Raw genomic sequence first — 21,200 nt, 5'->3', positions numbered from 1 at the left:
GCTCTCCGCTCCGCCATATTTGTTGAAGCCGCTTACAATTGACTATTTTTTTCTCGTCGTGTCTGTGTGTGCTTAATTATTTGTTGTGGAAATTAAGACAATTTCGTGTGCTCAAACAGTGTAAAAGTTGCATTCGAGTGCTACAATGGCATCGGAGGAAGAGAATGACGATAATTTCCAGGGTAAGTGCATTGTTTCAGTCGGCCAAATGTCGGCGTGAAAAAAACTCGGTCCGACCGTCGCTCGGTCAGGCTAAGAACCGTGGTCATGTTCAAGAGCCGCAAAGCCGCGCAGCGTGCTGCGTCCCCCTCCCATTGTTTATTGTTGCCTATTATCCTAATTGGTCATTGTCATTGCTGTACCTCGTTATAAACTATTTGTATTACAGCAATTGGTGAAATTTGTACATGTGTGGCGCGTTTTTTTGGGGTCTTTTGCGCCTCCTCCATTCCACACATATTTTTTATTGCATTTTTGTGTTCCCTCCATTCGCGAATGCAGGCAATATATAGACGTCCTGCTCACTCATCAAAACATATGTTTTACATGGTTGTTTTGGTCGAAAGTTTTGAGTGGAATACTCTGTAAATCCTTTAAAATTAAGTTTTATCTTAAGTTCTTTAGCAATTAAGATGTTTACTTTACCTGTGAATTGTCAAGTGTCAATTGTAATATACGGAAAATTCATTTTAGTTCACACTTATTGTGGTGTTACCGTATATGCAGTGTTATCATCGGCTGTGCAATGGTATCACCAGAAAAATAGTGTGCCCCTTTTGGAGCTAGTCGAGAATGCCCAGACGGCCTCATCTGCCACCATTTACATTCATTGTTGCTTGGACGTGGCAGCCATGACGTGATTTCTGAGTTTTTGTTAAAGAGATTACATTATTAATTGTAGAGAAAACTGTTAATTAAGGGGAATACGTGCATTACTCGCCACCGCCTACCGATTGCCAGTGTAAAGCCACAAATCCAGTGCGTAATATATCCAACTGAAGGAAAAGCGAAAAAAGAATGATGAAAAGTGTGTGCAAAAAATAAAAACCTGAAATTACCACAAAATATGCATATATATATTATAAATTGTGTAAGAAAGCAATGCAAAAAGAAAACGAAGCAATATGTGCATATATCTAAAGAAACGAAACAAAGATGCGTGGAATATTGTGGAAAATCTTGTCGCACTTCCACTGACGCACATACATATGTGATTTTTTCCACTCCCCCTTCGCCGACGTGCTCTCTTGATTGATTTCTCCACTCTCTCGCGTACTTGCGTCTCTGTGTGTGTGCGTGTTATGCACGCGCGCTCCAGCCAAACGTCGCCGTCGCCCCGTCTCTGTCGCTCCAACGTATATGATAAAAAAAAACTCACAGAAACCCGACGCGTTTAAATTAAATTTAGTTAAAAACAACAACAAAAATATAGCTACCAATGCAATCCTACCGAAGTGCCTGCAAAACAACTAAAGTATAGTCTTTTTAACGAGTTAATCAAAATATGCCAACACACAAGTAAGATGAAGAAGGAGAAAAGTAGAGTGTGGAAAAGAGACGATGCCAAGGGATGGGATGGGAAGGTGCCCGTCTCGCGAGGAAATTGCTGGAATGTAGTAGTAGTTCATAGGAAAACTGATAAACAATATGCCGCCGCTGTGTAACAAAAAGCAGCAGTATCCATAGCCACCCCAATTTTGCATACAATTTATGTTAATTCGTTCGCAGCTGTTCCTCTTCTGTCTACAGGCCTCTTCTCTCTTCTGTCCCTGCCCTCATTCGCCTCTCTTCTGCTTCTCCGTTCGACGCTGTTGCACTGTGGGCGTGTGTATGTATATGTATACGGTGTGCGTGCGTGAGGAAGTTATCCTAGAGAAATAGCGTGGGAGTAGAATTCAATGTCTAATTTTAACACGTTCCCCTCCCCGTCCTTCGGTGCTCATTCTAATTGGATTCGCTGCCGTTATCCTTCGATACATCGATAGGAGGATGCTTAATTCGCTCTGTCTTTTCCCTCACGTTTGTGACGTCAGCCAACGTTGGTTCTTCCCCATTTTTCTTCTTCCTAATTTCACCATTTGCCGGTTCTGTGATAATTTTTATGATTTGCTGCGCTATGCTGTCTTTAAAATTGTTTACTTTAACATTGCCATCCGATTTCCGATTACTCTACCACAAGTAAACAATCAAGAGTAATGCGACATCGCATAAATTACAAAAGGCTAAAACGATGCACATGTATGAGTGCCACTATTTATGCAGTAATGCAACAATAAAAGGGTGTGAGAGGGATAAGAAGGTTTCGGCAATGACGTATGCATTTTTCCTACGTACACAGCAAGAAATACGCAATGGCATTTGACACCGTTTCAATGTTTCATGCAATTAAAGCACATATCGATCAAATGTATTAATAATAATGACATTCATTACCGCAACTTTGTATCTTCAAAAGATCCAAATAATTTGATTTTTTCGTTGTTAATCTGAGCATTCTTGTCATTTTTTTATCAAAAGCTTCGCTGTTGCCGACTGCATAAATCTGCTTAAAACCCCATGTCTAACAACAACAACATGGCGCCAGCACAAATAAAATCAAAAATTCAATACAAGAAGTGAAAGTATACTGTGTGTGTATGTGAGCTGCAGTTACTGGTGTATTGGTGACGATCTTACCTTGCTTTGGCGAAACACAACTTGCCATCCCGCTCGCACGCACTGCATTCAATCAAGTCAACAACAAGTGGTGCTTTTTTATATCCGCCATGTATATACATATACATATCTTTATAAATATATATGCTTGTATAATTGGTAAATGGTATGTGTGTGCTGGCATTTCGAAAAAGTTTACTTGCGCTTAAAGTCCACAAAACTATGAAACATAAATAGGAAAAGTAAATATTATTTTAGCTTTCAAATACGTTCATTTTTATTCAAAAAACGCTCTCTCAAGTAGAACAACACTAGGTCGCTTCGATAATGGTTTTTGTTGTTCTTCTTGATTTTGACATTTGACGCGCATCGTTCGAGTCCGCTCTATGTGCCTTTCTCTCTTTCCAAGCGGTTTGATATGAGCGTGTGTGTCGCTCTTCCGAAGCGAAGGTGTTGTTGTTTTCGGCTGGAGTGAATACAGAGACGCACACATAAATACTCACAAAATCGGCAGCGTTTGACATTGATTACCGTAATACCTTTGGTTGGTCTGTCAGTCTGTGTGCCTTTTTAATATTTGTGCAACTGCTGGTTGTCTTGTTATTTCACCTATTTACAGTAATTGTCTTGTTGTCGCTGGGAGAGAAGGCCGCTATTTGTTTCAGATTATTCCTACGCCAATGCACACACATTACTCTCGCACACTGTCACAAAAATTCAGGCAGCAATTGATATGGTACATTTGTTGCCGTTTTTTCTTTTTTGGAAGTCACCGCCACCGCAAACGTATACACATGTACCGGATTGTGTACGGGTTCATTTATTTTTAAAGCATTCAATGTAGTATTATGGGAATGTGAAAATTAATCGAAGCTTATCACCTGTTGTACTGATCAATTTTATCTATCTTTCCGTTTCGCGTGTGTGGGAGTGTATTAGAGATGGTTTTAGGGTTGTCAAACTATTGAAAATTAATCGATTGTTACCATTCCAGTTACATTTTAAATGAAATCTCTGGACATTCTTCGAAAATTGTTTGTTTTTGACTGGCCCAATTTAAATGTGTTTATCTAAGCTCAATTACAGATGGGCATATTTGTATGTAGCAAATAGGCAATGTGTTAATGATTGTGATCACAGATCACCTTGCATACCTGTAGTCCCTCTGCAATTAAATGCTTTTTTAGCATATGAGGTGAAAGTGAAGGTCATTAATATTTGCATATGGAAATGTTTACGCAGCGAAAATGCCGAAACATAAATGGTCATATGGCAAATGCTGTTTCGTTTCGTTTCGTCGTAAAATTCGCTTGCCATCGGACGCCATTGTGGTTTCCGTTTCTGCTTCTCTCTTGCGCTCTCTATTTTCCTCTTATTCTTGTTGTGTTTCTGAAAAAAAAAAACAAGCAGAATTGTTTTTGCTGTTTTTAATAGCCTTAACTTAATTGGTTCAATAGTTTTGTAATTGTTATCGGGCTCCGTTTGCGGCCCACAGCAAAACCAAATTTGTGCTCGATTGTCACCGAATATAGGTTTATGTATGTTTTCTGGGTGTGTAAACAGACAAACAAATAAAACAATGGCACGCGAATCTATGTGTGCCATTTGCCAAAACATGCGTAATTGTGTCAGCAAATTTGTGTCGTTCCTGCTGTTTTAGCGCATTAGCGAATGTAATCGAAATCATCATTTTAATCGGCTCTCTTTGCGCTTCACTATTGTCTAATTAGCCAATTAGTCGCTCGCTAAGCCAATGCGACAGCTTGTAAGCTCGGCATTGCCAACAAGGTGCATAATTGTTGCCAACGACATTGCCAGCGCCCACTGTTTACAGTGGAGGTCACGATTTTAGCACAGAATTTCAAAACATTTCTGTGTCGATGCGTACTCGGTCGTAAAAGAGCGAACCGAAACTCAACTCTAGATAGAGAAAATGTACTTAATATCCATGTTTTTTTTTTTTTTTTTTTTTTTAAATCCTTTAAAGTATTCAATGTGTGATTCACGATTTAAAATTGTGGCGTTTTTAAGTTTTTATCCGCAAAAGGAATACAAATACCAGAGGTGTTATGACTAATTAGAGAAACCCTAAAAATATGAATCATAGGGATGCTGTGGCATGAAAATATAAGTAAACATCTACACCCACATGCAAACAAAAATAACTTAGTATAGGTCATAGAAAGAAATATCTATACCCAACAATTTTTTAATTATTTTAAAATTTGGTTTATCGAAATGTGTAGGTAGCTACCTATTAACATAGCAACTGATTAGTTTTCATTTGTGTGTTAATTATAGCGGATTTACACTCTTATATACAAATAAGCAGTTAATAAGCCTTTTGAACACACAGTATAGAACATTAGAGGTAATTTGCTGACCGCACCTGAACATTTGTGATTATTATTGTAATCCGTAGTTAACTTTGGCATAGTTTCTTATAGCTGAGAAACCAGCAAATAAAATCCAAAAAACCGACATTAAAATTACCACCAACCCAAGAGACAGAAATAAAAGTAGTTGACAGCAAGCCCTCGTTTTCGTTGTTATGGTTGTAGTTGGTAGTAGTAGTTGTAGTTGTTGTTGTTGTGTTGTTGTGTTGTTGCTGCTGCAGTTGTGTAGTTGTTGCCACCCGACTGGTTACATATTGCTATAGTTGTTGTTGTTGTTGTTGTTATTGCTCTCGCTCTGCGGCGGTAGTTATATGTACGTATAGGTAGTTGTTGTAGTTGCGGTCGGTTTAGTCATACCACGCTCGCCTATAATGTTTATATAATTTTTCGTATCTTTTATTTTTCACATGCATACCGCGCGAGGTTTTTTATGGCTCGTTTGTGGGTTGGGTTTTGGGTTTTGTGCACTCGACTCTACTACAAAAGCGCAATTCGAGTACTGAATTTGTCGTTTTTTACTTTTGTTTTCCTTTTCCAACTCGCTCTTTCGTTTCGTTCGTACACAACTCGTACTTGATAAGAAACCCAACCGCAACATTAATCGAGGCTTAAGCGATAGGTGCTGCTTTTGCAAAAAAAAATTTTTGAAAAAATCGAATTGAAATTTTGTTCTAGAATTTTCACCATAAGTTGAATAATATCCGAATTAGTCAGAAAAACTAGATGAATAATTCTTAAATATGTACTCGTATTATGATCATTACAAGGCGGAATAAAATAGTTTTCATTGTTTACAACTGGTTTCCGGTTGAAAGTACCGTTTCTTGTGGCTAACTTTTGAATTGTTTGTCATTACCTTATATGCAAAGGTCAGGTCGATAACTTAGAAACTCCTCTTCTTGGGAAACATTCATTGCCTACTGCTCTGGTTTGACTTATTTTTTGGCCAACTTAAATGGCAACAGAGACCGGAAACTCCGGCAAATAGAAAAAGGCAAGGTGATGGCCAGAGCTGACGCGTTTTAAAAGCTACTTCTGATGTATGCTTGTGTGGGAATAACACACAATAGGCTGTCATAGAAGTGGAGTGTTCTGCGGAAGTTCAATTAGCAACCTACTAATTAAGTGGAAAGAGAGAAAGGAAGCGAAAGCAATACAGCAAGTGATAATTGATCAGATTTGTGTAGCAATATATTAGATGCATTTGCATTTCACGAGTGATTAAAGCTGTTCACTGCAAATTCTTGTAAATGTTACATGTCATTTATAAGATTAAAGATACACGTTCCTGCCGCACCGCACAACTTTAATGAATTTGCGGTCGAAGATATAAATTAATCACAACTCTAATACAGCAACCAATAAAGCAGCAGTAAAATTGGTTTAATGAAATATTAAAAAGTTGATTGTACGCTCAATTTGACTGACCTTCAGTAATTTTAAAGATATAGCCTCAGAAACATACATACGTTGAAAAGTTTGTCCGTCCGTGTGTGCTGCATACATGTGTGCACGCATATACTATATACGAAATGTATATTCATTTTTTATAATGAAAGACAGCGGCTACAAAAGCAACACCAACAGCAACAACAGCAGCAAATACAACAGATTCATAACAACCCAGAGAGGGAAATACCAGTCGGCAATCGCGACTCGCTCCGTTGGTGGTTGTTATTGTTATTGTTGGTGTGGTTGTTGTTATTTGGTTTCTTTCAAGTCCGTTTGTAGTCCAGTTCCAAATTGCCAACACTGTTGCTTACCGCTGTTTCTTTTTTCATGAATACCCTGAAATGGGGTATTCATGTTTTTAAAGCTCAATTTTGATATGATGATATGATATACCATACCGTTTTGATATTTCAATTATTACAACCTAGTGCTTCTTCAAATAGGTATTCAATCCGAATTTTGATCATTTTGTGTGGTAGATGACGCCAAGTGTATTACCAAATTCGGCTTACTGGCTGCCTCCCCTCCTTTCGCGCTTCGTGTGTGTTTCGGTGTTGTTGTCAGTCGCGTCTTGCTGCTGCTCCGATAAGAAGAAGAAATCCGAACTGAATCTGGGAAGACAAGTTTTCGAAGCAAACGAAGCCAGCCAAACCGTCCATCGTTGCTGCCGCTCAATCTTCGCGGGTCGGAATGGATCGTATCGTATCGAATCCGAATCGGAATCCAAGTCCGAAACTCTGGTCTGGTTGTGTTTCTTTTTTCGAATGCCGAAGCCTTCTAGTCGAAACACCATCAACACACCCCACCCCATACCATACCATACCATCCCAATCCACCCAACACCATTCCATTCCACTCTACTCACTCTACACTCTACTCCATTACTTGGCCACTTGAGTTGGCCATGTTTCGTATCGGGTTTTCCAGTGTTTCTTCGGGCCTTTTGGGTGTTGTTTGTTGTTGGTGCTTTTTGCTTTCCGTTGATTAGCATGCATATGTATTTGTGCTGAAGATATCGCACTGGTTACCAGCCGACGACGACGACTTTGCGTTACGAAATCACATATAAAAACTTTTATTCGAAATTTATTTAAGCTTGGTTGTCTCCGCTGCGCCACTTCCAAAGTGCTTTATTTATTTATTTATATTTCGTCTTTTCTTGAAAATCAAAGAGGCTTAATTATTATTTAAATTGAATTGAGACAAGCGATTAACGAAGACCAGTTAGCAACGGGCGGAATTTTAGGGGATTTTTGTAGGCCACAGATTTATTCTGGCTTTTTACTTGACCAAACGTTAAGGTTGAGCAATCGTGTACAAAGTTATATTGGAATTAAATGTTGAATATTTGAATATCAATATTAAATGTAATTCCAACCAATATTTGGGTTTTTATTGTTTTATTTTCATTTTTGCATCCATTTGGAAAATCTAGTTCACTTTCAATCAGTAAGCCCACGTCCGTTATGAGATTTATTTGACCTATATGCATTATCCATCATTGAGTACCCATTTTTGCATTGTTGATAAAACCCTAGACTAATTCTAATATTAACTGAAAACGTGTTGCCGCCACCGGCAGCGTAAAAACCCAATGAAAACGTGTGACGGTAGTTTTGTTTTCGTAACCCCCTCTTCATGTGTTTTTCTGATTAAATTTAAATTGGTTTTTATTGTCGGGTTCATTTGTTTTCGTGGCTGTTGTTTGGCTGGCTGGCTGATCGGTTTCAAAAACCAGATTCTACGGGAGAGGCAGCAGGCTTATTAATACAGGCTTCGTAGAAAACACACTTCAAAGTGGTTTGGTTTCTCGTTTTGTTTGAATCCGATTTTCTAGACTGCAAACAGCTGGCTAAAAGCTTTCTTTATCCATCGATTTGCTGTGTTCGCTTTTTTATGCTTTTTTTTTTTGTCTTCCCAGATAAGGTTGTCACGTAAATAAGCTGTTTATATACAAGCAAAGTACCTAATCTAATCGCGGAGCTCAGTGTCGGGCGTATGTTGAAATTTCAATTTATGTCAATTCACGGTCAATGTTTTTCCGATCCGAATCGCTCGTAACCCTTCAAATACTATATCAGCAGTATTGCGAGCTTTACGCATTTCCGTTTCACTTTTCAGCTGTAAAAAGCAAATCAGAATTATGCAATGATCGGTCGTTGAACGAACAATATCGGTTCTTTAGCTGGTTAGCAGCTCCTTTTTGTATTTGTCATTTTGAATCGGGAATTTGGACGGGCTACAAGTTCAATGTACGAATTGTTTTATATATGCCTTATACTGCTTATTCTCGATATATCTTTTGTGGCTGCTGTTGATTATACATACATATGCATATCTCAAAAAGTTCAGTGCCTTTAGATAAGCTTAGGACGAAATGTGTGCATCGTAGGCTATTAGTCTTTTTTTTTTTCAGAAAACAAACTTAATTGCACGCGCTTCGTATTTCCCACATGAAAAATAATTGCTTTCTTGAGAACCATTTAGGAAGCACGCTTAATGTTTGCGTCAGAATTATAATACATGACATTTTATAGACCAGTAATTGTTGTAGTTAGCTCTGTTGATTGTACAATTAGATCGTTTAAAGTTCTCTTCGTTGAATCGATAACCATTTTTAAGCTTTTGGTGAAGTTTACAGTAGCATTGAAATTTTAAATACTCTATTGGTTAAAGTTTGTATTTAAAATATCATTAAAATTAATCGATAAAATTTCAATTATTTCGATAACTAAATTGCTGACATACAAACTCAATAATTCTGTTAAGCCACCTTGAATTTAGTGTACAATTAGCAACAATAATCTTAATTCTATGCTTCGAAATTATTTGTATTTGCTTATCGATTATTTCGATAAACGGCCTTTGCCATTGGTGCATCACTGTTGAAAATTAACCCCGGCAAACGGCATCTGAACTTCGAGTGAGGTACGACGGCATTTAGCACCTTTTTATTTTTACTCTTTATCGTGAAATATTTCCCACTTGATGTGTTGTGTTGTGTGAGTCACACACTCGAACAAATGCTGGCGTTGAGAGCGCATTTTGTGTTGTGGGTGCCTTCTCTTGCGTTTTTGTTGTTGTTTTTCTGGACTATAAATAGACCTGTGCCGAAGATAAAATTTTATAATATTGCCATTTTATTGTATAAAATAGATGTGGGTATATGGGATTCGGATCTCTCTGGTCGCTCTTTCTCTCGTCTCGAAAATGCACCAATATGGTGAAAAACAATACGAAATATGTACGTATGTTTGTTCGGTCGTTCAATGTCCAAGGCATTTGGGATTCCCATGTGGGCAATTACCAATAAGGCGTGCGTCGGTTTGCCCGGAATTGCTTGCCCCATAAGTCCCCCAACTGTCCGATTCCCAGATCGGTTTGCACCATTATCGCCAGCTCCGGCAATTGATTATTCACTCGCACACCCTGAATGTACTTACTTACCCGATTACTTACCTATATACATATAGTCGTTGTAGCGCTCCGTTTGGTGCATTTGTATTTCGTATTTGTATTTTGTTTTAGTATGTTATGTGCAAAGTCTGATAATTGGTTTGGAAATGCAGTACTAGCAGGCCAGTTCTGATTTTACCTTATTTTTACTTTCAATGTTTTTGTCCATTAATTTTCTATATGACGACGTATTAACGCAATTCCCAAGCTTCAAGAAAATGTATTTTAAAGAAGTTGCATATAGATTCTTTATATCTTGAATTCATGTAGGATCGATCGTTAGAATGTCTGGTTGATTCCTGCACATGCAAGTCTTAGTTACTTCTAGAAAATACTCCTACTGCAAGTGCTAACTTTCTCACAATCTCTATATTTATGGTTTTTGTTTTAAATACTTTCATTTAATTTCTGATAACGAGGCTGATATTTCATTTCTTCAGATTGCTTGCTTTTCTTCATTTTATGACGTAGCCCTGGTCGGTCGTTTTTTATCGATCGATTGTTCTAGTGCCCGCTTGTGTGCGATTGTAGGTGGCAACCCTGGCGATCTGCAAAGATTTCCTATAAAGTGCACCCCCAGAATTTCTGCGGTATGTATATGGAAACGAGGCAGAGAGGCCCGTCTCCGATGATGTGTTCTTGTTCTTGCTGCCCCATTTCCTCATTGAGCATTGTTATCACCACCTCCCTCGTTTCTGTAAAGAAGTGTAGCACAAAGAAAACTGCTCGTGCACAGCTGACAGCTGCATCGTTCCACGAACAGAAGTATGTATACATATACATATACACTAAACAATGTACTTACGTACATATGTGTACGCGAGTGTGTCATCTATTTTTCAACCGTGAGATTATACATTCTTACATGTGTATGTATGATGTGCATGCACCTAGGGGAATGGAATGGATTGGTTTGGATTGTGCGGCTGGTTTAGGGAAGCGTGTTCACGTTCGAGAGCGTGTGCGTTTTGTCTTTTCTCTTGAGCATTCCACTGCACACGTTTTCCACCATCTTTTCACAAAGTTTCCATTTATTGCACCTCGCAGCGAACGAGGGTATATTGCTTTGACGGAACTAAGCAGATTTAACCACAAGTATCAATTAGGGTGAGGTATACTAATGATTTTTTTTTTTTTGAATTTGGTCAAGGATTTTAAAGCGAGAATTATTAATTCAAAAACATCATTTGGAAATTTGTGAGAAACATTTTGGCACAAAATTGAAAGTATTCATAACATAAGTGTGATTAGTAAATTTATTGAACTAATAATTAAAACATACATATGTATATACTATACGGGCATAACAGTGAAAAGGTTATCCATTCATTATTTACCATCGGTGCTCTCCTGATTGCTAAGTATATTATAGTCGGGATCGTGCTCTTCCTACTTGTTCATTGTTTTCCTTTTCCCTTGGTTCTTCGGCGGCGGTTTATGGCTCCTGTTTCCTGCGGCCAGCTGTTGTCGAGGTCCTCGCATTTCCTTTTGCCTGTCCCTTGCCCCCTGACCCTGTGCCACCTCTTCCCATCCCTCCGCACTCCTCTCCACAACTCACTTTGTGTCGTCGCAGTGCATTGGCCTTTCGGCGTTTTTCCCTCAATGCTATTTGAACAAAAACGAAACTTGAAATTGTATTATGCTGGCTGCGCCGCGACTCTGCAGTTTTATATGCACAGTTTGAATATATTTCAGCTAATTTTTTTTATAGTTGACGGCATTTTTTTTTTCTTACTTAGGCGGCGTCCAGGGACATCATTGTAGTTAACTTGAGGCAAAGAAAAGATTTTAAACAATTAAGAAAAGCAGTGGACTAGCAAATGTAATCACGAGTAGAAGACGTGTTCGGTGGTTTAATCAATGTTTTCAAACCCTATTAACAATCAAAATTGTTTACTTTTGTTACGGATCGAATTCGTATATTTGTATTACCTATCAAACAAGTTACACAAATTATTTAAAGCCAAAATTCAAACCGTATTTTGACAGAATTACTGCAGAAATGTGTATAGCAACAAAGATATTTTTCTATCATTGGCAAAATAGCGTTTATGGGCGTGCATTTTCCGGCGGACATTTAGGTAACATTAGGACGTAGCATTCTCGGTTTTACCCAGACATCTTCCTATCTTGTTGCTCCCGTTTGAATGGCCATTCGTCTGTCAGATTCTTTCTCCTTTGCTCCCAAGGGCAGGTGTGCGCCCTTGATTGTTTTACCTTACTTTTAGCCGTTGGTATGGGGAAAAACCAAATAGAAATACAGTTTCATTGTGGAATACACAAGAACAACACTTACCTACGTACATTTACGCACGTGTTACTGAGTATGTGTGCGAGTATGCGGTTTAAAATTTCTAACCATAAAACAAACAGAAACGAGATAAGCCAGGCAAAATTCATTAAACAAAAAACTAAGGCAAAAAACAGGCAAACAAACTCACGCACACATACAAACACACTTACATTACTTAAAAGTTAGAAGATCCGCGGTACGGTAAATCTACCTGAAAGCGGAAAATTTTCGTATGCAAAAATGTCAAAAGTGAACAAAAATACAAAAAACAACAACGTCGAGGCTAAAATATGACAACGAATGTCGCGTGCTCTGCACTAGTGCTCTCTTTGCTAAGAGAACCTTGAATTTTGAATGAGTAAGGGAGCGGGAGAGAGAGCAACGAGAGCCAAGAGCGAGTAACGTAAACAACAGCTGAGCGCGAAAAACGTATGATCGCGAACGCGTAACGCAAAACAAACCAAAAAATCGATCGAGTGACGGGAGAGTGGAAACAAAACTATCTCAAGTGCAAACCAAATAAAATACTAAAGTGTTTTCCTTTTTTTTATTACCCAAGTGCAGAGTGAAATTAAGTCAATGCAGTAACAAGGCAACGGAACAGAAATCAACAACACGTATACGCTTGCACAGTATAGCAACAATCAACTCACAAGTAGGCCAAACAAAGCCATAAACGTGATTTTATATTAAAATTGGTCACAATTTTGCAGCAACAAGAAGTCAACGTCCAACAATTTAAAGCTCATATCTCGATTGACCGATAAGTCTAGACCACCAAATCGATAATACGCATTTACCAACACTGCTGTGGCAAGAGAGCAGAGCGAGTGAGCGGGCAAAACAGCTGATTGCGACTGGCACACGGTTGTTGTTGCAGTCGTGCTGTTTTTCTTTCTGTTTTGTTGGAACTTTATCGCTGCAGCGATAAAGAGAGCGGAGCGCGAGAGGGAGAGCAGCACAAACTACTACGTGTGACGTGGTGTGGGGGCATACAGGTGGCAAAACAGCTGTTTCAACAGCAAAACCAATCTGTTTTTTATTAGAATACATAATCAATTGTAAGTACGCCCGTTGCCTGTTTGCTTCTTAATCCGCCACTAAGCTGAACTATTATTCTTATAGTACCGCCTGCAGATTTCCAGCTAAAAAACAAACTCACATACAACCAAAAAGTAAGCTTAGTCTATCTAATTTTTTTTTTAATTTGCTAAGACGTGCCCAGATCCCAAAAAGCTCACACGCGTAAAAAGAGAGGCAAAATTAAGAGATTGACGAGTGCCAAGTGCGCACATTAAAATATTGCAAACTTGTTTTCATTTCTGCCTTGCTTTGCTTGACTGGCAAAAACAAAAACAACGAATTATACGGCAAGTGATACAAGGCACGTACATACCAAAAGAAGCGAGGAGCCAGAGAGCGAGAGTGGACAGGCTAAGAGCAGCGAAGTGATCTGCCACTCGCTACTTCCGTTCTCTCACTTGTAATAAACGAGTGCAAAGAGAGCAGTGGCAGCAGCAGTAGCAACAACAACAGCAATCGACGGGCAACCACTTGAAAGCAACTCGTTTCGATTTCATTTAGCAGATACCTTTTGTACGTTGATTAAGATACCTTGGCACACACAGACGCACTACAAAAGAAGAGAAGGCAGCTAAAAACTGCACTTAAAAAACACATAAAATAATAAGAAGTCAACTCGATTAATTCAGAACAGTTCTCCAAATGAATGTACAACAAAATCCACTTGACCAAAAATGTCTTGAGTAAAAGTGTCGCATACGCGTAAAGCGTACGTATAATATAGAAATAGATATATGTATTCGTGTGTGTCCGCCAGCCAATACAAAAGCAGCACAAAAAGTGGTTAAAAGGCATTAAAATCAAACAATATTTAAAGTGCTGAAAATTAGTGTGCGTGTGCAAAGAAAGATTTAAGTGTACAAGCATACCTGCGTCTGTGCACACTGCGATACGCCAAATCGTACTTATGTATCTATGCGCAACTAAAAAATATAATAAGCAGAGTCAGTGCCAATAAAATATATAAAAATCACCGTACAAACACAGATGATTTTTAGCGAAAAAGCGAAAAGGAAAAAGATCAAGCAGCAGCAACAACAAAAATAACAACAACAGCAAGAGTCGCAGAGAAGCCAATCAAACCAGCAGTTGTCTCGCTTCAACGCGCTCGTTACGATCACCGTATGAGCAAGTGAGAGAGCGTAAGGCCAGTCACGGACGTGTGCGAGCGGAGCGGAGCATTGATTTGCTGTCTTTGATTTTGCTTATGACCTGAGGTGCTCTCTTACATACATATAAACGCCATCATCCAGGCAGACAGTAGGCGAGTGTAAGCGAGAGAGAAAGAGCATGCGACACACATACGCACACACATTGACACCTGGCGCAGGAGTCGCGGCTTGCGGCACTTTCAAATAAATTAAAAAATAGCAACAAAACCAACAGGGAGAGAGGCGAATAGAGCAGTAAGCCTTCCCCCAGCTTCCTCGCTCAGTAGTAACATTAGTAAGAGCAACAAAAACAGGGACAAGAGAGCAAAAATACATGCCTACCTTAACCCAATTAAAATACCATATTATTTAACAAAAGAAATTGTGTTATTTGCAAGCAACCCATACAAAGAGAGCGATCGAGCGAGCAAAAGAGAGAGAGAGAGAGTATTTGACTTTTTGAAAGTGTAAAATTTAAAAATTGTTGCCTTTGCCATACGGAAGTGAAATTCTTACATTCGTCAAAAAAAAAAAAAAACATCATATAAGCATAGCTTGAAAAGTCATTGAGATAAGTTAGCCTGCATAGCTTGGATTTGTCAGTTCATAAAAGAGCGCAGTGGAAGTGTGTCACGTCTTAGCAACAACTTAAATATCCAATACGATTACAACATACTAAAATCAAATAATATTTGCACAGAACCAACAATATCTACAAAAAACAAACGTTAGCATCCAAGAGAGAGAAACTTCCAGTGGCAAGTTGTCTACTTCCACAACGAGTGCTTCCCGTACTTCCCGTCCTTTCCACGAGATCAACCAAGCCGGCGGCCACCTTCCACACAACAATAACTAGCACAGCCCAGCCCCTTCCACAATTTCCAAGCTGGCCCAAACAACACAACCAAGTGCAACTTTCCAAACTACAACAACTACTACTGATCCGATCCATCACAATCCGTTTCATAAATTTTCCGGAAACAATCGAGTGGCTATCTAATTGCTATCTAATTAGCGGCTAGTTGCGCGCACGTTATGACCAATTCGATTGCGTCAACGAAATGCCTGCCCAATGCACTATCGACCGGCAATTATGGAATGTCCCAGAGCCACCGTTACACCGATGATAGCAAGGAGTACATCATCGTCAAGCTTACCGATTCTGCCTTCCGTGCGATCGAGGAATATCAGCGCGATGACAACGCTAAACGCCTGCAACCAGGCCAAAGGGCCAAAATCCAATTTGTGGGCAACACGGGTGTCATACAGTTCCCGCGACCAGCGACGGATGCTAATGGCATCCCTAATGCTAATGGCAATGGCAGCGACGCGACTGGAGCAGGAGGAGGAGGTGGTAGAAAATTTGGCTTCACTATCAACAATATGGAGGGAACGCTTGAATGCGTTCAGCAGCAGCAACGGAGCCTCGGAGTCCTCGGAGCGGTCACCCTGCGAATGCGGATTCATGCCAATGAAGATGTCTACGATTCGACACGCACAAAAATGGCCATTGCCGAGGAGACGGAGAAGAGCAAGTGCATCAGGGAAATCAAGCCGAATCAGTCGGATATCGGGCGTAAGGTGAAGAAGCCGCCATCAGCAATCCAATCTTCTGCCTCAACCGCCTCAGCCTTCTCCTCCAACTCCTCTAACTCCGGTTTGACGACGACGGCATTTCATCATCACAGCAACAGCAACAACAGTGGGAACAACAACAACAGGAGCAGCAGCAGCAGCAATAGTTTTAATAGCAACAACCATAGTCGTAAGTTAGGTTCATCGCCATTTAATGGCCTAGGCGTAGGATCCAGCAGCTCCTCCAGCGCGTTTGCCTCGCGCTCGCCCAATCCCAGCACGCTGGGCGCTATCGGCACAGTCAATGGCTCTGGCGTTGTTGGTGGTCGCTATGGTGGCGGTGCAGCCTCCTCGCTAGCTTCCACATTCGCCAACGGCATCTCACAGGGCTACCACAACCTGAGCGGCAGCTCGCCAAGAGACTCGATGACAGCGGGAACATCAAGTGCGACTGCCTCATCAGTCATCTCCTCACGCAACAAGATGCCAAGCGGAGGCCTTACCTCCTCCAACTCCAACTCCTCATCGTCCTCCAGGAGTGCCAATAGCAAGTCTTCGGGCGGCAACAAGATGTCCGATGTGTCCAGGCGCAATATACGCGAACGGCTTATCCATCTGCTGGCCCTCAAGGCCTTCAAGAAGCCTGAGCTCTTTGCGCGCCTGAAGAACGAAGGCATTCGGGATCGGGAGCGTAACCAGATCACCAACATACTCATGGACATTAGCACCATGTCGCACAACACGTACAATCTGCGTCGCCAGATGTGGAACGATGTGGACGAGAACTGGCCCTTTTTCAGCGAACAGGAGGTTCAGCAGCTGAAGCGACGCAAGCCTCAAAATCTGACACCGCCAATGAGTTCGGACGCGGGCAGTTCGACGTCCGGCCAGAGTCCAACATCGACGCACACGGGCAGTCCGCCGCCGCCTTCAAGTAATGGTGGTCCCGGTGGAGTTGGAAGTGGAGCAGGCGGTACGAGCATGAAGCGGACCAGCCTCGAGTACGACGAGACCATGTTCAGCACTGTTCAGCCCAAGAAGCAGCGCATCAGTCACTACAAGAAGGACACTCCGCCCTCGGGAACGTCGTACTCTTCCGCTGGGGTATCGATGTCACTGGGTTCATCTGGATCATCCAGTCGGAGTCGGTATACGCCGCCGCAACGCCAGCCTGGTCCATTGGATGATCACAGCACAACTGACCTTAGCTACAATGTGCTGGACAACATAGTAGAGTTTATGAGCTCCACGGCAGCGGCGACGCAGCAATCGATGGAACAGCAGCAGCATCCGAGAAGCAACAGTAGTAATAACAGACGTGGAAGCTCCTCGTTGGCGGGCACCAGCAATGGGGGCAACAACAAGGATAAGCGGAACTCTACGGGCAGCAATTCAAGCAGCTCCAGTGGCTATGAGACGCAACAGGATCGCCAGCGTTCAACAACGCCGATGTCGTCAAACCGCAGCAGCGCATCCTCTTCAACGACGCCGCCGAAGCTTGCGGCCAGTTTTGTGCCCGCGGCCACCTCTGGATCCGCTTCCGGTACCAGCAAACAACGTATGCCGCCCCAGCAAAGCGACTACAACTCGTACAACAGCAATAACGCTCAACATGTGGCGTCCAACAGCAAAAAAAGGATGGGTAGTGTTGGTCCTAGTGGTGGATCGAATGGCCAGCGTCAAAGAAGTGCCAGTGGCTCTAATTCTGGCTATCAACAGGTGCCGCCACCCTCGTCCAACTCGCGGTCGTCTATCCAGCAGCAGAATCAGCACCAGAAGCAGCAGGTGCAACAGAAGCAGGCGCCGTCGCAGCAGCAGCAGCAGCAGCAACAGCAATACCATCAGCAAGCCAAGCATCCATCGCCATCGCAGCAGTTGGCTGCTGCTGCCCATGCCTATGCCCATGCCACCGCGGATACGGACTCATCCGCCACGCCGCGCTACGACTTCAGCCAATACGTGCCCATCCAGACCCTGGAGGTGCGGCGCCGTTACAAGACTGAGTTCGAAAGCGACTACGATGAGTACCGCAAGCTGCTGACGCGCGTCGAGGATGTGCGCAATCGTTTCCAGGACTTATCCGAACGTCTGGAGAGCGCCAGGCGCTGTGACAACGGATACGGGGACTACGATCACATCAAGCGGCAGATTGTGTGCGAATACGAGCGGATCAATAACGATCGCACCATTGGAGAGGACAAGGAGCGTTTTGATTACCTGCACGCCAAGCTGGCGCACATCAAGCAGCTGGTGATGGACTATGACAAGACTTTGATGAGTGCCACGATGGCGATGGCGCCCACGGACGTCGTTGCTGCTCAAGGGCCCGATCCAGCTGTGGCTAAGGCGGCGGCCAGGTTAGCCGAACATCATCGTCGGCAACATCACGCCGCAGAGACGATAAAACAACAGCAGCAGCAAAAGCAGACACATCAGCATCATTTGCAGCGTCATTTGCAGCATCATTTGCAGCAGCAACAAAATCTACTGCAGCAGCAACAAAATCTACTGCAGCAGCAGAGTGTGAGTAATTCGGATGACAGTTCGGATAGCTCGGATTCCAATGATGACGACGACGACGACGATGAGGACTGCGATGATTCCAACTCTAATACCGATGACGATGAGGCACGCTACTGATCCTGATCCTGATCCTGCTGGGACTACTTCGATGAGACCATCCGCAGATTCCCATGTAAAAAGGCAAAACAAGCAAGAAACTAATATACATAAATACAACACTATTGTAGTAAAAACGCAAAACAAAAGAAAAAAACAAAAAAAAATACAACAAACAAACAAATCATCAAAACGGCGAAAACACCAACAAAAACGTTCTATAAGAAATTGTACTGCAAGCAAACAAAAAACCCTCAAAACAAAAAAATGTTGAAATTATGTTAACAAAACAAAAACTAAAAAAAAAATACACACTTTCGAGTAAAATAATTTTTATTATAATAAAAACGAGGGGTGGGCGGCGGTCCAGAACTGCTGTCACCGAATTCTACACATATAAAATTCATATATGGACTATATATATACATAACAACAAAAAGCCAGAAGACGACGACGATATGATGAGGAGGAAACAAAATCAATATTTTTAAAAGCAACGGCGAAAGCAAAAAAATTATACGAGTTGTAGACTTAATTTTTTGTTGAGCATATTGAGCAGCTTAAGTAACTAAATGAAAACGAAAACAGATGTTTTACCTTGCGTTTTGTGTGTAATAAATATTATTATTATATTATTATTATCAACATTTAAATATAGCATGTATGTTTTTCGTTTTTAATCTAGACTCTTCTTATTTTTATTCTTGATTTTGTTTAACATTTGTTACAAACGGCAAACACTCACACCTCACCTCACCGGATATCACACACATGACACACACACACAACACTGAAAAAAGGACTACACTCATCAACAAAACTCTTCTGCATTTTCGGGCATAGCTTTTGTTTTAGATTTGTGTTTACAAATGGAGAGATTGAGAGAGATATAGCGAGCAAGCGAGTGGGGGGCCAGCACAAAGTGTCCTCGCTGCTGCCGACTGCACGTGCCCGATGTCCTGCATCCAGGACACTCATACACATACATATTACATATGTGTGTGGTGGGTGGGACTGGGGATTGGGTGCGAGTAGAGTTAACTGATATTGAGCCAATGTTTGCCTAGGCCTACGATGACCACAACTGAATACCGTGACCAAACGACGAACACACCGACACACTGAGAGAAAAAGGAGGGGAGCTCCACAGAAACTGCAATTGATAAGGGGGGGGGGGGTGGTTGGAGAGGGGAGAGAGTGAATAAATTGAGCCTGTTATTCACATTTTAGTTTGGCAAGGCATTTTAAGGATACAATTAACTTATGATTGGTACCAACTAGGGATTGGTTAGGAACTTAAGATTAAAACAATGTAACAACAAGCAAAACTTAATTCAAGTGGTTTGTAAACGATGGAGCTGATCCTTAAACGATTTTCTATGCTTGTACTTCGGTATAGTTGCCGTTGCATCGTTTACAGCCAGCTTAATGTTACCAATCCCCATTGAATATGCGAGAACGTGTATGAAAACATTTCCCTTTGGTGGGTGTTGCATGCGGGCGTGCCTCTAAACAATAGACTGAACTTTTAAACGGCTTGTGTAGAGAAAATTCTTGTGTTTTATCGATAACTAGTTAATTTGTTATATATTTTTGTGTTTTAAAATGCACAGGGTTTCGTTTCGCGTTTCTTTTTTGGCCAACAGCAGCGGCAGTACCTTTCCAAACGTTAAACTATCGAAATCTGAAGTAATAGGGACATTTTCCGAACTGAGACGAAGACGACGGGGGAGACTTTAATTATATACATACATATACATATTATTTGCGGCTTTGGACTAGTTATTGCTCAAAAACTATGAGAGGACTAATAGAAATGATATACTTAATGGTTGTATCACAGCTATGGCGATCCCTTAAGTTGTTTGCTTTTAGTTTTAGGACAACTTTAAGCGTGTTACGAAAGCTTCCTTAAGTAAAATAATAATAATATCGAACTAAATAAAACTGAGCGGAGAGATAAATAAAGTCGCTTGATAATTATCAAATTATTTGCTGAAACTCTAGTGTCCAAAATGATAAAGATATGTGAAGAATATGAAACGAAAGAAATGCAAAACTAAACAAAGAACTAACACGAAATTGAAAAAAAAAACCATGAAATTTTAGCTATTTCGTTGCAATATTTTTTATATACGATATTTAAGTAGTAGGGATGAAAAACAGACGGAAGGGAAAATCAAATGAAACATTGAGATCAAGTTGCAAAAATCAAGCGTTTAAAATCGATTCGTAGCAATTACAACAGAAAACAAAATCATATATACAATTTATATACAAGAAACAAACAAAAAAAAACACTAAATATATACAAATAAATATATATATATATATATATATATATATACGATATTGACATTTGATAAGCAACAAAAAAAACTTACTAGTTTTATATAAATGCCACGCCCTCATACATGAATACGCCCACAAAACTCACACACCAAACACAACAAACACACCAACATACTGGAGAACTAACACAGCAATTGAAAAAGGAACTTATTAATGATTGTGTAAGCC

General features: G+C 40.8%; 2 protein-coding genes, 1 long non-coding RNA gene and 1 other non-coding gene across 8 annotated transcripts in view; 3 read left to right on the top strand and 1 right to left on the bottom strand.

Annotated features, from left to right (window-relative positions):
• The first annotated feature begins 9 nt into the window (after window positions 1-9).
• Mi-2 overlaps window positions 10-21,200 on the top strand; it is a 28,165-nt gene continuing 6,974 nt past the window's right edge. For all 3 annotated transcript variants that reach the window (NM_140897.4, NM_001170005.2, NM_001014591.3), the window contains exon 1: window positions 10-182. In NM_140897.4, coding sequence (NP_649154.2) covers window positions 146-182 — 37 coding nt within the window. In that variant the 5' untranslated portion in view covers window positions 10-145. The remainder of the gene's footprint in view (window positions 183-21,200) is intronic.
• On the bottom strand, window positions 22-860 carry asRNA:CR43889 (antisense RNA:CR43889). Its single transcript, NR_073953.1, has 2 exons — window positions 646-860; window positions 22-591 (listed from the first exon to the last, which is right to left on the bottom strand).
• On the top strand, window positions 815-21,105 carry Su(Tpl) (Suppressor of Triplolethal). 3 transcript variants are annotated; one of them, NM_001170006.2, is made up of 5 exons: window positions 815-978; window positions 12,817-12,907; window positions 12,966-13,313; window positions 13,378-13,427; window positions 15,187-21,105. In NM_001170006.2, exon 5 carries the CDS (start codon window positions 15,522-15,524, stop codon window positions 18,699-18,701), a length of 3,180 nt encoding a protein of 1,059 aa, NP_001163477.1. In that variant the 5' UTR covers window positions 815-978; window positions 12,817-12,907; window positions 12,966-13,313; window positions 13,378-13,427; window positions 15,187-15,521; the 3' UTR covers window positions 18,702-21,105. The 3 variants fall into 3 exon arrangements, with proteins under 3 accessions (NP_001163477.1, NP_001287122.1, NP_649155.3); NM_001300193.1 differs by having other exon boundaries at window positions 815-1,027; NM_140898.5 differs by having other exon boundaries at window positions 12,812-12,907; window positions 15,187-18,820.
• On the top strand, window positions 13,834-15,009 carry lncRNA:CR32218 (long non-coding RNA:CR32218). The gene has a single exon (NR_037751.2). It is a non-coding gene; the product is annotated as a long non-coding RNA:CR32218 (long non-coding RNA).

The sequence above is a fragment of the Drosophila melanogaster genome, chromosome 3L (assembly GCF_000001215.4).
Source record: "Drosophila melanogaster chromosome 3L".
NCBI lineage: Eukaryota > Metazoa > Arthropoda > Insecta > Diptera > Drosophilidae > Drosophila > Drosophila melanogaster.
The sequence above is the reverse complement of the archived record's forward strand: the minus strand, read 5'-3'. Positions and strand labels throughout refer to the sequence as shown.